Raw genomic sequence first — 13,987 nt, 5'->3', positions numbered from 1 at the left:
ACTTTCTATATCCAGCAACATCCCGATAAATCTCTCCTGAACTGTCTCCAGCTTAATAATATCCTTCCTATAACAGGGTGACCAGAACTGGGGACAGTATTCCAGAGGAGGCCTCATGAATGTCCAATATAACTTTAACGTGACTTTCCAACTCCTATGCTCAAAGCACTTTGAAATTTGCAGATAGTTAACATATATCAGGAAGGGCAAGGATCCAACATTGACTTCTGGTGAACTTAACTACAAACATTTTCCAGCCTGATGAAGATTTATTAACCAATAAAATAAAACCAAAATACTGCAGATGCTGAAAATCTGAAATAAAAACAGAAAATGTTGGAGAAACCTATCAGTAAAGAGAAATAGCTGAAGTGGCATCAGACATGTTAACTGCTTTGCTCTCTGCAGATGGTGCCAGACCCACTGATTTTCTCCAGCATTTTCTTTTTTTATATCTATTAACTACTGATCTGTTTTGTGCTTTTCAGTTAATTTTGTGCCTATGTTGTCAAACTATTCTGTGAACTATAACTTTGCTCACAAATCTGATTTATTGCACTGTATCAAATATCCTTTGGAAGTCCACATACACCTTATCAGGTTTATTGTTTTGATTAATCCTCTGCTACCTCCTCAAAATACTCCAGCAAATTTATTAGACATTTTTTCTTAAAAAAAACCATTCCAGTTCTCCTTATTAACCCAAAATGTCCATGTGAGTATTAATTTTGTCCTGAATTGTTCTCACTTTAAAACAGTGTAATAGAACAAGAGTTGCTAAATTACATTCTGCTTTCTATCTGACATTACCTTAGCAGTAGAATGTGAGTAGCAGTGAGCCAGCAAATGTTTATGCAATGCAGAGAGCAGCTGACGGACATGGGATGGTGGTCCACTTTCTGTGGGTGTTGTATTACTTTGCTGCTTATCACTGTTCTTCTCCAACTCACCAAAAGCACGTTCCTTTTAAGACAGGCAATCAGAAAGATTATAGCAACAGTTCAAAGAAAAATAACAATTTCTCATTCAAAAAGGAAACTCTGAAAATCTTACAGTGTAAAAACCGATGTTCCTTAAAAGAGTTTTCAAAAGTATTTCTGCTAAGTGGAAGTTGTCAATAATCCCTGACTTGGATGAGTCCTGATCAGGGAAGAAGCTTTGTGAGAAGCCTTCAGTTATGTCAGTAGGTGAGCTATAACCCAGCAGGGATGCGATGTGGGACTGGTCCTGTAGGCTCGTCAGTATTATATCCAATTGCATTCTCTATTTAAAAGAATGACAAGTTAACTACAGTTCAGCTAATGTTAATTTCACAGACATACCAAGCTAATTAAACCTAAATGTGTATATTTCAAGTTAATGCATACCTAACATTTGAAATACTTGAAACAATCAAACAATTGGAGAAAGGTTAGATACCCAATATTATGTTGCACAGTAATTACAGCAAACATTATTTCAGTTCAATTAGTAATAATAATAATAATAGCAAAACAACATTAAAGTTTCAGTTCTGAAATAATCAACTCATAATTAGTACAGATCTAATACCGAAATTTCAGCACCATTGGGATTGAGGCTGAATTTTGGATCTTCTGAAATTTTGAATTACCCATGCCTGGATTAGGCAGCTTTATATCAAAAGAATAGAAGGGCTTGGGGATCGAAATTCGTATAATACAGCAGTCAGAAATCGTTTTTTGGGTCCACAGAGTTTTTCTTGAAATCATCTCAAAAGTTACTTTGTCTTTTCTCAGAGACTTCTTTTCTGTTCTCAAAAATTCATTTATTGGAATCGTGGAATCTCTACAGTGTGGAATCAGGCCATTCAGTCCATAGAATCCACACCAACCCTCCAAAGAACATCCCACCTAGATCCTATTAGTGTAACGCTGCATTCTCCACAACTAGCCCATCTAACCTCCACAGATTCAAGCTTGTCACCTGAGCAATCAAAAGTACATTTGTCCTATTTCAGAAGTCTTGCATTATACTGTAGTAAATGTAATATTTAAATATTAAAGTGGGCAAATATGAAATTTTGTGTGTTGTTCTATATTTATACCACAGTAATTAAACCATAAGTTAGAAAAAAATGTTTAGATGTGAGAAGATAGGAAATGGATGAAAACTGGTAAAAGGTTTCTTCATATATATTATGCTATTCTTCAAATCAACATTCATGAGATATGAATTGCTTTGAAACCTGCAGAAACCCAACACTTACTTGTCCTTTTGATAAACTTTCCCATCTCTCTGGGCCTTGAGGTAGCAGATTATGTAGAAGTTCAGTACGTTCCCTGAGTGGAGGCAACAATAAAGACGCACCAACTGAAAGTGTTTCATTGACTGCCTGTGGGACACAATAAGTACAGCATTTAAAACTTATCATGTAATGGCTGTAAAAATAAACTAAATGTAATATTTCATTTCTCTGAAAACAAAATTCATTGTAAAATCACAGCATATTCAATAGACAATAAGTGCAGGAGAAGGCCATTTTGTCCTTCGAGCCAGCACCACCATTCATTATGATCATGGCTGATCATCCTCAATCAGTATCCTGTTCCTGCCATATCCCCATAACCCTTGATTCCACTATCCATCCTTAAGAGCTCTAACCAACTCTTTCTTGAAAGTATCCAGAGACTTGGCCTCCACTGCCTTCTGGGGCAAGGCATTCCATACACCCAACACTCTCTGGGTGAAGAAGTTTCTCCTCAACTCTGTTCTAAGTGGCCTACCCCTAATTTTTAAACTGTGTCCTCTGGTTTGGGAATTACACAAATTGCATATTCTTAGTAATACTCCATTTCTCATTAAGATTAAGATATGGGACCATAAGTATAAAGTAACCTCTTCTTACAGATCTCCAAAACTTTCAACCACCTCTAATATCCATCAAATTCTTACTTAATACTTTTGATGCTTCTGTATTTACAGCTAGCAATGCCCAGTATAGTTCATTCAATGCAGACTTTGCATTTTGATTAAACAAATTATTTAAACAGTTTGTGCAGCATCTTCTCTGAACTTGCTAACACAAACAGCAGAACCCTCCAAATCTTTGCAAAGGAATGACTGAGGCAAAATTATACCTGAACATATAATACTTGAAGTAAGTCAGAAAATTTAGCACAAATCTGATACAAAGTTACACAAGGGGTCTCCTGCAATTCGTAAAACTAAAAATGGGCAGATAGCTTACTTCCATTGACAATGCCTTCTAGATACTAGACTTTAAATGACAGCAAAGTGGACAATTGAATCATTATTGAATCTTGAATTTTCTGGCACCTTTTTGACAATTACACAAATTTCATCTCGGGTCTCCAGCAAAGCTTCACTGACATTAGAGAGAGAAAACGCTGCATGATCACAGCAATAATCTATGTGCATTACACTCATGCAGCAGAGAGCTCATCTGCACTCTCAAGTCATAAAATAAGGCAGCCTGCTTGTCAATCTTATCATGAAGTAAAATCATGCCAGTTTCCATAACTCTCAATAGCATATTTAAACATTCACAGATGTAAGGAATCACTGTGGGGCAGCTACTGATAATACTAAATGAACTTTTCACCTACCTCTTCAATAGAATTTGGAACATCTGAATCTATTAGTCGAAAAAGCAAGTTCCTTAGTGGTCTACCCTGTTGCCCGAGAACAGCAGCTCCAGTACCTCCAGCTTGAGCCAGCGAAAGATGAGTGGAAAGTAACTTCAAACAAAGATACACAAAATTATGATGTTCCCTGTTAAAAGCAGAAGTACAAACTCATTAATGTGGCTGATATAATTTTGAAATACAAGGAATGACGTGTTCCAACAATCCACATTACATCTTCAACTAAACAAATACAAGATATCTTAAGTATACATCATTATCTATTAATCTTTCTATAAGTGTTATTAGATGAATTTACTCTAACAAAAAAGAATAGGTTGCAGTCTTACCATCAGTCCTTAAAGTTCACGTATATATAGGGACTTAGAGAAGCAAAAGACAGAAGATGCTACTGACTTAACCTGCCTCCTTAATATATGAAAAAAAAACTTTCCTGATTAAAAAATAGCTACCCACACAATTCAGCAAAATCACACAAGACACAATGAGAAAGACAATAACTTGAACTATACACAAAATTTTATCTAAGGAGTAGAGCGAAACGCAAATGAGTGCAGCTCCAACAATACTTAAGAAGCTTGACACTATCTGGGACCAGGTAGCCCGCTTGCTTGGCACTACATCCACAAGCATCTACACTGATGCTCAGTAGCTGCAGTGTGGACTCTCTACAGCATGTACTGAAGAAATTCACCAAAAGCACCTTCCAAAACCCATGAACACTTCATTCTAGAAGGACAAGGGCAGCAGATACATGGGAACACCAACACCCTCAAGATCCCCTCCAAGCCATTCACTACCCTGATTTGGAAACATATTATCAATATTTCATTGATGTGGTGTCAAAATTCTGGAATTCCCTCTCTAATGGCATTGTGGATCAACCTACAGCATATGGACTGCAGAGGTTCAAGGCTGCAGCTCACCACCACCTTCTCAACGGCAAGTAGGAACGGGCAATAAAATGCTGGCCAGCCAGAAATGTCCATATCCTATGAGTTAGTTAAAAAACTACATTCAAATACAGACAGTAGGTATGTCAGGAAGTCCTAATTTGTTCTTACTCATACGTACTAGAAAATAATCAAGGCTAGACCTTAAAATAAAGGAGCTGGAAAAACACTTCGATTACTATGTGCTTTGAGTACACATGTGAATTAATAAAGAATTACAGACTAAAAAGGGTATTTAAAAGCACTAATAACTATAGAGTTATATGACATGCCAGCTATAATGGAGTCGGATAAGAGGTTTGGAGAGGAGTAGCAATTTAATATTTTTTGTGGCAACATTTTAAGAGGAGTGATATGGGGTGGGGAGAAAAGGTAAAGCATTAAAATAACAATCACAAGAACAGAAGATTAGGATATTCTAACAAAATTTCAGCAAATGGAATCAATATGGATAGAGTTAACAAATAGGAAGGAAAATGGTATAGATTTTGCTGTACATTAGCAGCCCAAACACAAGGTTGGTAGTTAAACCAGAGAAGAAATGACAGGAACAAGGCAGAAGTAAGGTTAGGAATTCTGCCACAAGTATTGCAGATCTTGCCTTCCTAATCAAAAGAAATAAAATGGTGTGGAAGCTGGAAATCAGAAACAAAAATAGAAATTGCTGGAAAAAACTCAGTCTGGCAGCGTCTGTGGAGAGAAAGCAGAGTTGATGTTTTGGGTCCAGAGATCCTTCTGAACTCCAGAAGAGTCCCTGTCTTCCTAATGCTTGTCCATAATTGAAGAGCACTTGCCTGGATATGACCAGCTCCAACAACACACAAGAAACTTAGAACTATCCAGCACGAAGTAGGCCACTTGATTAGCACTACACTTTCACTCCCTTTATCACTGATGCATAATGACAGCAACGTGCATCAGCTACAGGATGTACTGCAGAACCTCACCAAGCTTCCTGTGAAAGCACCTTCCAAGGCCTTTATCACCAAGAAGGACCGGGACAGCAACTGCACAGGAACACCCCCACTTGTAAGTTTCCCTTGAAGGCAAATATCATTCTGACTTAGAACTTTCATTGTTCCCTCAGTGTTAATGGGTCAAATCCTACAGCTCACCACTACATCCCCCACAGCAATTAAAGGTGGGAAATAAATGTTGGCCTTGCCAGAAACACACACATTCTGTGACTGAAAGTAAAAACAAAGTGAGAGGTTTTATCAAACACAGTTCAGAATGAAACTATTGTAAGTGCTCAAAATAAGAATGCTAAACAAAAATGGAAGTTGCTAGGAAAGCTCAGCAGGTCTGACAGCATCTGTGAAGAAAAATCAAAGTTAACATTTAACATGTTCTGAGGAAGAGTCACAGGACCCGAAATGTTAACTTTCAGTTCTCTTCACAGATGCTGCCAGACCGGTTGAGATTTTCCAGCAACTTCCTTTTTTTGTTTCCGATTTACAGCATCTGCAGTTCTTTTGGTTTTTAAAATAATAATGCTGTTCAGAATACAACTAAGGTTTCCCAGGTCAATATGCTTACACTGTTCAAAAGACATATGCAAAAATATTTTCCATTACCTTTGAGAAAAGAAAGGCTGTGGAGGTACCTCATTGTTAATTCCATCACAGTACCGATCCAAAAATGTTCGCAAATAACTAAATGTACTTTCTTCCAGATCAACACAGAAAGGCCTGTGCCAGGCGACCAGTTGCCTAAAGAATAAGATAAGCAAAATACAAGCAATATTTACAATAAAATACGAACTCTTCGGAATATTAATGGTGAAAGTCGAAGTACAAATGTTAAAATGTTTCTATGCTGGCTTTTAATAAACCAACCTAAATTTTAAAGTTATGGTAAAGCTCTTGCAAAGTTTACAGCAGGTATCCAAGTTACTCTGTTTGTAAATACTAGATTTGTTTTGTGATTAGCTTATGTCTCTACTTATGCCACTACTGGAAAATAAGGGAAACCTTTACATAACCCACAGTACGCCAAATAACAAAAATATCCTTATATGTAATTAAACTTTATTTAAATAAACCTGCTAAAATCTATCCACAACTTTCAAAAATATCTTAAACCATTCTATCATGTTATTCAACAATAATGGCATCCTCAATTAACTGACTAATGTATTCCCTGAAAGTTAGAGAGTCATAGAGATGTACAGCATGGAACCAGACCCTTCTAGAATCCCGACAGCATGGAAACAGGCCATTCAGCCCATTAAATCCACACTGACTCGCCAAAGAGCATCCTATCCAATACCCACACCCCTACCCAATCCTTATTAGCCTGCATCTCCCATCGCTCACCCACCTAAGCCTACACATCCCTGGACACTATGGGCAATTTAGCATGGCCAATCCACCTAATCTGCACATCTTTGGTTTATGTGAGGAAACTGGAGCATCTGGAGGAAACCATTGCAGACACGGGGACAACGTGCAAACTCTACAAAGACACTTGCCCAAGCAGGAATAGCACCTGGGTCCCTGGAGCTGTGAGGCAGCAGTGCTAACCACTGAGCCACTGTGGCAATGATGAATGATGTAAAGATAATGCCCTGCAAGTCATAACTAAGTCATTACTTTCCAAATCTGAAAAAATGGTTAAGTAATTAAGTGCTATTTGGTGCAGCTAGGTATTGGCTGGTGAGCTTTAGTTGTTGGAATGGGTAAAAGCTTGAATAAGTCTTTTTGGTTGCTCCCATAAGAATTGAGGATTCAGAGCAAGGAAGATCTGTATAACTATCCCAATTCTGGGATTTGTTGAATTTAGAACAATTGACGAGATCAACAGGAGAATAACAAGTCATATCGGAAGATTAAGGGAAACATGTTGTTGAGACCCACGTGGTAATGCTGAGCGATCAATATTCTTACCGGATGCCAAAACATACTATCCACTAGCACTAAGACCTCACATGCTAATGAACACAGTAATTAAAAAAAGCAAATAATGAGAAGCAATTCCTATAATATATTGAGTTTGCAACTTTACAGTGCATTGCTGAAACCAAAGGGCTGAATTTAATGCAGGCAGTTGGGTCACACCACTAGAGCCGAGAGAGGGAGTTGACCCCATTTTAGTGGAAAGCTGGACCCAATTAATAGCAGTTTTTAATAACATTTGTAATTTGAAAATGTTACAATCCATTGTAAAGGGTATAATGATGTGGAGGTGCAAGTATTGGACTGGGATGGACAAAGTCAGAAGTCACACAACACCAGGTTATAGTCCAAAAGGTTTATTTAAACTCACAAGCTTTTGGAGCACTGCTCCTTCGTCAGGTGAAGAGACACGTAGACCATTTAGAAAGACATATATATGTGATCAAGCAGAGTTAGCATGGTTTCATGAAAGGGAAATTATGCCTGACAAATTTACTAGAATTCCTTGAAGAGGCTAACAAGCAGGAGAGATAGAGGGGGAGAATGGATGTAATATATTAAAAGACATTGATAATGTAGCACAGATTAAGACAAGATGATGTTGGGAGGTAGAATATTAGCATGGATAGAGATTTGGCTAACTAATCGAAGACAGAGTTGACATGGAGAGGGGAGCATTTTCAGGGTAGCAACTTGTAATTAGGAGTGTGATACAGGGATCAATGCTGGGGTTACAAATACACTCCTGAGTTGAATGAGGCAAGTGAATATACTATAGTCAAGTTGCAGATAACAAAACTAAATGGGAAGGTGATTGGCGAGGACGACACAAAGATTCTGCAGAGGCATATAGACAGTTTAAGTGAGTGAACAAAACACTTGGCAAATGGAATGTAATATCAGAAAATGTGAGGTTTTTCACTTTAACGGAAAATATGACAGGAGCTGAATAGTTTCTAAATGCTACAGAACTGAAGCATTTGGGAGGCTTCATCCATGAACCACAAAAAGCTAGCACCCAAGTTCATCAGATCAGGGTAAATGTGATGTTGGCCTTTATTTCAATGGGAATAGATTTGGGAGGGTTTGTTGAAAACATACAAAATAGTGGTCAGATCACAGCTGTAATACTTTGAACACTTTTCATCTCCTTATCTAAGGAAAGATGTACTTAGAGGCAGTACGGAGAAGGCTAACTAGGCTGATACTAGGTCTGGAGGAATTGTCCGATGAGTGGTTGAGTAGATTGGTCATATATTCATTGGAAGGTAGAAGACTGGGATGCGACCTTACTGAATTATTCAAGATTCTCAGGGGGCTTGACAGGGTAGATACAGAAAGGGTGTTCCCCTTGTGATAAAGTCGAAGACCAGAGGATAAAATCGCAGAATAAGGAGTTACACATTTAGCTAGAGATGAGGAGGAATTTCTTTTCTCAGAGGGTAAGGAATTTGTGGAGCTTATTTACTGCAGAGTGCTGTCAAGGCTGGGTCATTTATTTAGTATATTTGAGATAGATGGTCAAATTTTTAATCAGGGAATCAAGGATTATATGAAAAAGGCAGGAAAATGGAGTTAAGGATCATAATCTTGCTGAGGAGTACAGCAGACCTGGTGGGATGAATAGCTTCCTTCTGCTCCTATATCATATGGTCATAGAGTACAGAAAGGGATCTTTGACTCAGAGTCTGAACTGCCAAAACTACACTAAATCTACACTAGTTGAATTTTCCAGCACTAAGCCCAGAGCGTTAAATGTTATGACATTTCAAGTGCTCACCCGAGTACTTTTCAAAGGTTGAGGGGTTATCTGCCTCAACTGCCCTTACAGGAAGTACATTCCATACCATGGCCATTTGTGTGAAATATATCAAATGCACTCTAAACCTCCTGCCTTTCAACTTAAAGATGTGCCCTCTTGTCATTGACAATTCAACTAAAGGGCGCAACTGTTTTCTATCCATCCTGTCCACACCCCCAAAATCTCATAAACCTTTATCAGTTTCCTCCTCAACATTCCCTGCTCTAAAGAAAGCAACACAAGCTTATCCAGTTTCTCTTTATGGCTAAAATACTCCAGGTCAGGCAGCATCTTGGTGAATCTCCTTTGCTCCCCCTCCAGTGCAATCACATCCTTATGATGCAGTGACCAGAACTGCACACAGTACTTCAGTTGTGGCCAAGCCAAAGTTCTGTACAGCTCCAACATAACCTCCTTGCTCTTATTATTTATGCCTTGATTAATAAAGAATGTGCCCCTTATGCCTTCTTAACTACCCTATTAACCTGTCCTGCCAGCTTCAGGGATCTGTGGACAAGCACCAGAAGATCCCTCTGTTCCTCTGAGCTTCCTAGTGTCCTGCCATTTGTTGAATACTCTCTTCTGCTGTCACTCCTTCCAAAGTGCATCATCTCACAGTTATCAGGATTAAATACCATCTGGCAGTGATCTGCCTATCTGACCAACCCACTTTATCCTCTGTACCAAAGACCTTCTCCCTTCACATCGACCACCTGTCAATCTTTGTGCTATTCTGTGATGTCCCCACATTCTCATCTACATCATTGATGAATGTCACAAACAATAAGTGGGTTAGCACTGATTCCTGTGGTATGCTACTGAATACCAGTCTCAGATCACACAGACAGCCTTCCACCATCACCATCACCTTCTGTCTCCTGCCACAAACCAATTTTGGATCAACTTGCCAAGTTTCTCTGTGCTTTTATCTTCTCTATTAGTCTCCCAAGTGGGACCTCAAAGGCCATTCTGAAATCCACATAAACTAAATCAATTACACTATCCTCAGCTATATACTTGGTCACCATCTCAAAACATTCATGTTAGGCATGATCTCCCTTAGACAAAGCCAAAATGGCTGCCCCGATCAAACCTTGCTTCTCGAAATGGGGATTAATTTTCTTTTTCAGAATTTTCTCCAATAGTTTCCCTACCACTGACAGACCAGTGGTCTATAATTCCATGCTTCTCTCTTCCCAAATTCTGTCCTTCCATCCTCCTTCTCAAAGAGAAGACAGATATAAAGCACTAACAGTCTACCAATGTACTCTGGCACCACTCAGAATATCCCCTCAGCCCCTAACAGGTCCTACTCTTTCCCTGTTTATTGTCTTCTTTTGATAGGATTATCCCTAATCTTGCCCATTTTAGTTTACATGCCCCCTCTTTGCTCAACCAATTGCATCAGGAGTTTTTCCTTGCACTTTCTGTACTCCATTACAGCCTCAAATGCTGTGCCTCCTTGTACCCGTTATATGTTTCTCTTTTGCTTTTCTTCCAGTCCCGAAGAGTCCTTGACATCAAGGGTTCACTAGGCTGATTTCCCTAACATTTCACCCTAAAAGGGGACATATTCAGCTTGTACTCTCTCCAGTACCTCCGGAACACAGCACTGTTCTGCTGTGTATTTACCCTTACATGCTGTGCCCTGTCTACTTTGGCAAGATCCCCTTGTGTTAATACAATCTGCCTTCCTCTAATCCAAGACCCTTTTTTGCAGACCATCACAAAACAAGTGTTGTGGGCACTATCACTAAAATGCTCCTTTTACTGCCACCTCAAACAACTATCTGGCTTTGTTCCCCAAGAGTAGGTCCAGCACTGAACCATCCCTCTAGGATCTTCTATATGCTGATATAAAAAGCTCTCCTGATTACATATCCAGAAATCTACTAAACCCTTCAAACTATGATTATTCCAATTAATAATGGGGTAGTTGAAACCTCCAAATCTAATTATACATGCCTCAGTGAACTGACTACTTATTTATTCCTTAATTGCCCTTCTGATTGTTGGGAGCCTATAACACACTTTGAATAGTGCAGCTGCGCCCTTTTTATTCTTTAGCTCTACCCACAAAGCCTCATTTGAATATACTTCCAGGATATCAACCCTCTGAATTACAGTAACTGCCTCCTTAATAATGCGACACTTTTTCACCTTCCCCGTCCGGCCTGAAGATTCAACACCCCAAAACGTTAAGTTGTCAGACCTATCTCTCCCTCAACCACGTCTTAGATCACGGAAACAGTCCCTTTGGTCCAACCCATCCACGCCGACCAGATATCCCAACCCCATCTAGTCCCACCTGCCAGCACCCGGCCCATATCCCTCCAAACCCTTCCTATTCATATACCCATCAAAACGCCTCTTAAATGTTGCAACTGTACCAGCCTCCACCACATCCTCTGGCAGCACATTCCGTACACGTACCACCCTCTGCGTGGAAAAGTTGCCCCGTAGGTCTCTTTTATATCTTTCCCCTCTCACCCTAAACCTATGCCCTCTAGTTCTGGACTCCCCGACCCCTGGGAAAAGACTTCGCCTATTTATTCTATCCATGCCCCTCGTGATTTTATAAACCTCTATAAAGGTCACCCATCAGCCTCACACTCCAGGGAAAACAGCTCTAGCCTATTCAACCTTTCCCAATAGCTCAAATCCTCTAACCCTGGCAACATCCTTGCAAATCTTTTCTGAACCCTTTCAAGTTTTACAACATCCTTCTGATAGGAAGGAGATCGGAACTGCATGCAATATTCCAAAATATTGTCCTGTACAGCTGCAACATGACCTCCCAACTCCTGTACTCAATACTCTGACCAATTACAGAAAGCATACCAAACGCCTTCTTCATTATCCTATCTACTTGCAACACCACTTTCAAGGAGCTATGAAACTGCACTCCAAGGTCTCTTTGTTCAGCAACATTCCCTAGGACCTTACCATTAAGTGTATAAGTCCTGCTAAGATTTGCTTTCTCAAAATACAGCACCTCACATTTATCTGAATTAAACTCCATCTGCCACTTTTCAGTCCACTGGCCCATCTGATTAAGTTCCTGTTGTAATCGGAGGTAACTTTCTTAGTTGTCCACTACACCTCCAATTTTGGTGTCATCTGCAAACTTACTAACTATACCTCTTAGGCTCACATCCAAATCATTTATATAAATGATGGATAGTGGACCCAGCACCGATCCTTGTGGCACTCCATTGGTCACAGGCCTCCAGTCTGAAAAACAACCCTCCACCACCACATTGCAATTTCATGTATCATTCCCTGAACTCATTTTCTTACCTATAAGACTCCCAGCCTTAAAGTAGAGGCCATCTACCTTCACCTTACTCCCTGAGACCCAACTTGGGTTAACTTCCTGTCTTGGTCCCTTTTCTAAGATATGCTGTATCACTATTCAATTAATGCACTGTGTATCCTGCTTCTGCCCAGCTGGTTTAAACCCTTCACTGCAGCACTAGTAAATCCTCTGGTAAGGATATTGGTCCAATTCTGGCTCAGGTGCAGGCCATTCTGTTTGTTGAGGTCCCATCTTCCCCAGAAACAGTCCCAATCAGAAGGCTGTCAGCTCATCAGCACCATTGCTGGGGATGAATCTTTAAGGATAAGAGGGGTAGAATGATTATGTGGCCTCGATGTTGGTTAAGTGGTATCAAATTAGGCAGATCCATTCCGCCATTAGCCAAGGGGTTTATCAGGTGGTCCCCCCAAACAGCTGACAGTCTTGGAAGAGAGGTGGCAGTGAGTTAAACACTGGGTAAAAGCAAATTACTGTGGATGCTGGAATCTGAAACCAAAATGAGAAAATGCTGGAAAGCATCTGTAAGGAGAGAAAAGGGCTGACGTTTCGAGAGGCCACTCGAAACTTTAGTCCTTTTCTCTCCTTACAGATGCTGCCAGACCTGCTGAGATTTTCCAGCATTTTCTCTTTTGGTTTCAGCTAACAGTCTGCTGATATTGGTAAGAGGCTGGAAGGTGGCCCTATCCGACAACTTAACAGACTCAATTATATTCCATGTATATGGGCCATTTGCAGTCTTTCCTGCCACCCAGAAAAATAAAGGCAGAATGACGATGACAAGTCTGTCATCTACTTCATTGCTGCCTTCAAACCTGTCTCTACCAGCCTGATAAAATTCAGCCCATTTTGTCACCTCATCACAAAACGGGTTAGAGAAAAAACAAAACAAAAACTGATCTCAAGTATCTCAAACACGGGTAAAAACTACAAAGGACATTCAAAATAAGGGTGCATAGAATAATGTGTGAGGATGCTACAGGAATGAGCTGCAACTCCCTTTTCTCAGCCTTTATGTTAATTTTTAGCACTAAATTGAAAAATGGATTTGTGTGCTTTTAGAATTATAAATTTTTCCTTGAAACTGCAAAGAATTATTCCCAATGCATTTATTACCTTAGTGCATATAACAGTAAAGGTACTTCATACCTGTCAGTTGGAGGGGCTGTCCAAGCCAGGCTGTGAGAAGTTCCTGCAGTGATTTGCTGAATAGGTATTCCCTCCAAACCAATTACTTTCTTTGGTTTAGCAATTGGAGTTGATGTGTGTCCTTGTCCACACTGGCCCATTGCATTATTACCCCAAGCGTAAACTTCATTATCTATTAGAATAAGTAAAAAGACAGTTAGAGACTTCAGTTACAGATATACTATAAGACCGCCTTAAATGATATC

The 13,987-nt window shown here is 39.6% G+C and overlaps 1 protein-coding gene across 4 annotated transcripts in view; it reads right to left on the bottom strand.

Moving 5' to 3' along the window:
• Window positions 1-13,987, bottom strand: part of LOC140478739 (probable E3 ubiquitin-protein ligase HERC1) — a 342,968-nt gene that overhangs the window by 258,307 nt on the left and 70,674 nt on the right. For all 4 annotated transcript variants that reach the window (XM_072572083.1, XM_072572056.1, XM_072572075.1 and 1 more), the window contains exons 10-15: window positions 13,743-13,914; window positions 6,157-6,291; window positions 3,588-3,753; window positions 2,228-2,353; window positions 1,054-1,263; window positions 811-963 (exon numbers count right to left, since the gene is read on the bottom strand). In XM_072572083.1, coding sequence (XP_072428184.1) covers window positions 811-963; window positions 1,054-1,263; window positions 2,228-2,353; window positions 3,588-3,753; window positions 6,157-6,291; window positions 13,743-13,914 — 962 coding nt within the window. The remainder of the gene's footprint in view (window positions 1-810; window positions 964-1,053; window positions 1,264-2,227; window positions 2,354-3,587; window positions 3,754-6,156; window positions 6,292-13,742; window positions 13,915-13,987) is intronic.

This window comes from Chiloscyllium punctatum, chromosome 1, assembly GCF_047496795.1.
Source record: "Chiloscyllium punctatum isolate Juve2018m chromosome 1, sChiPun1.3, whole genome shotgun sequence".
Lineage (NCBI taxonomy): Eukaryota > Metazoa > Chordata > Chondrichthyes > Orectolobiformes > Hemiscylliidae > Chiloscyllium > Chiloscyllium punctatum.
Note: the sequence above shows the minus strand (reverse complement) of the source record. Positions and strands in the feature narration are given on the sequence as shown.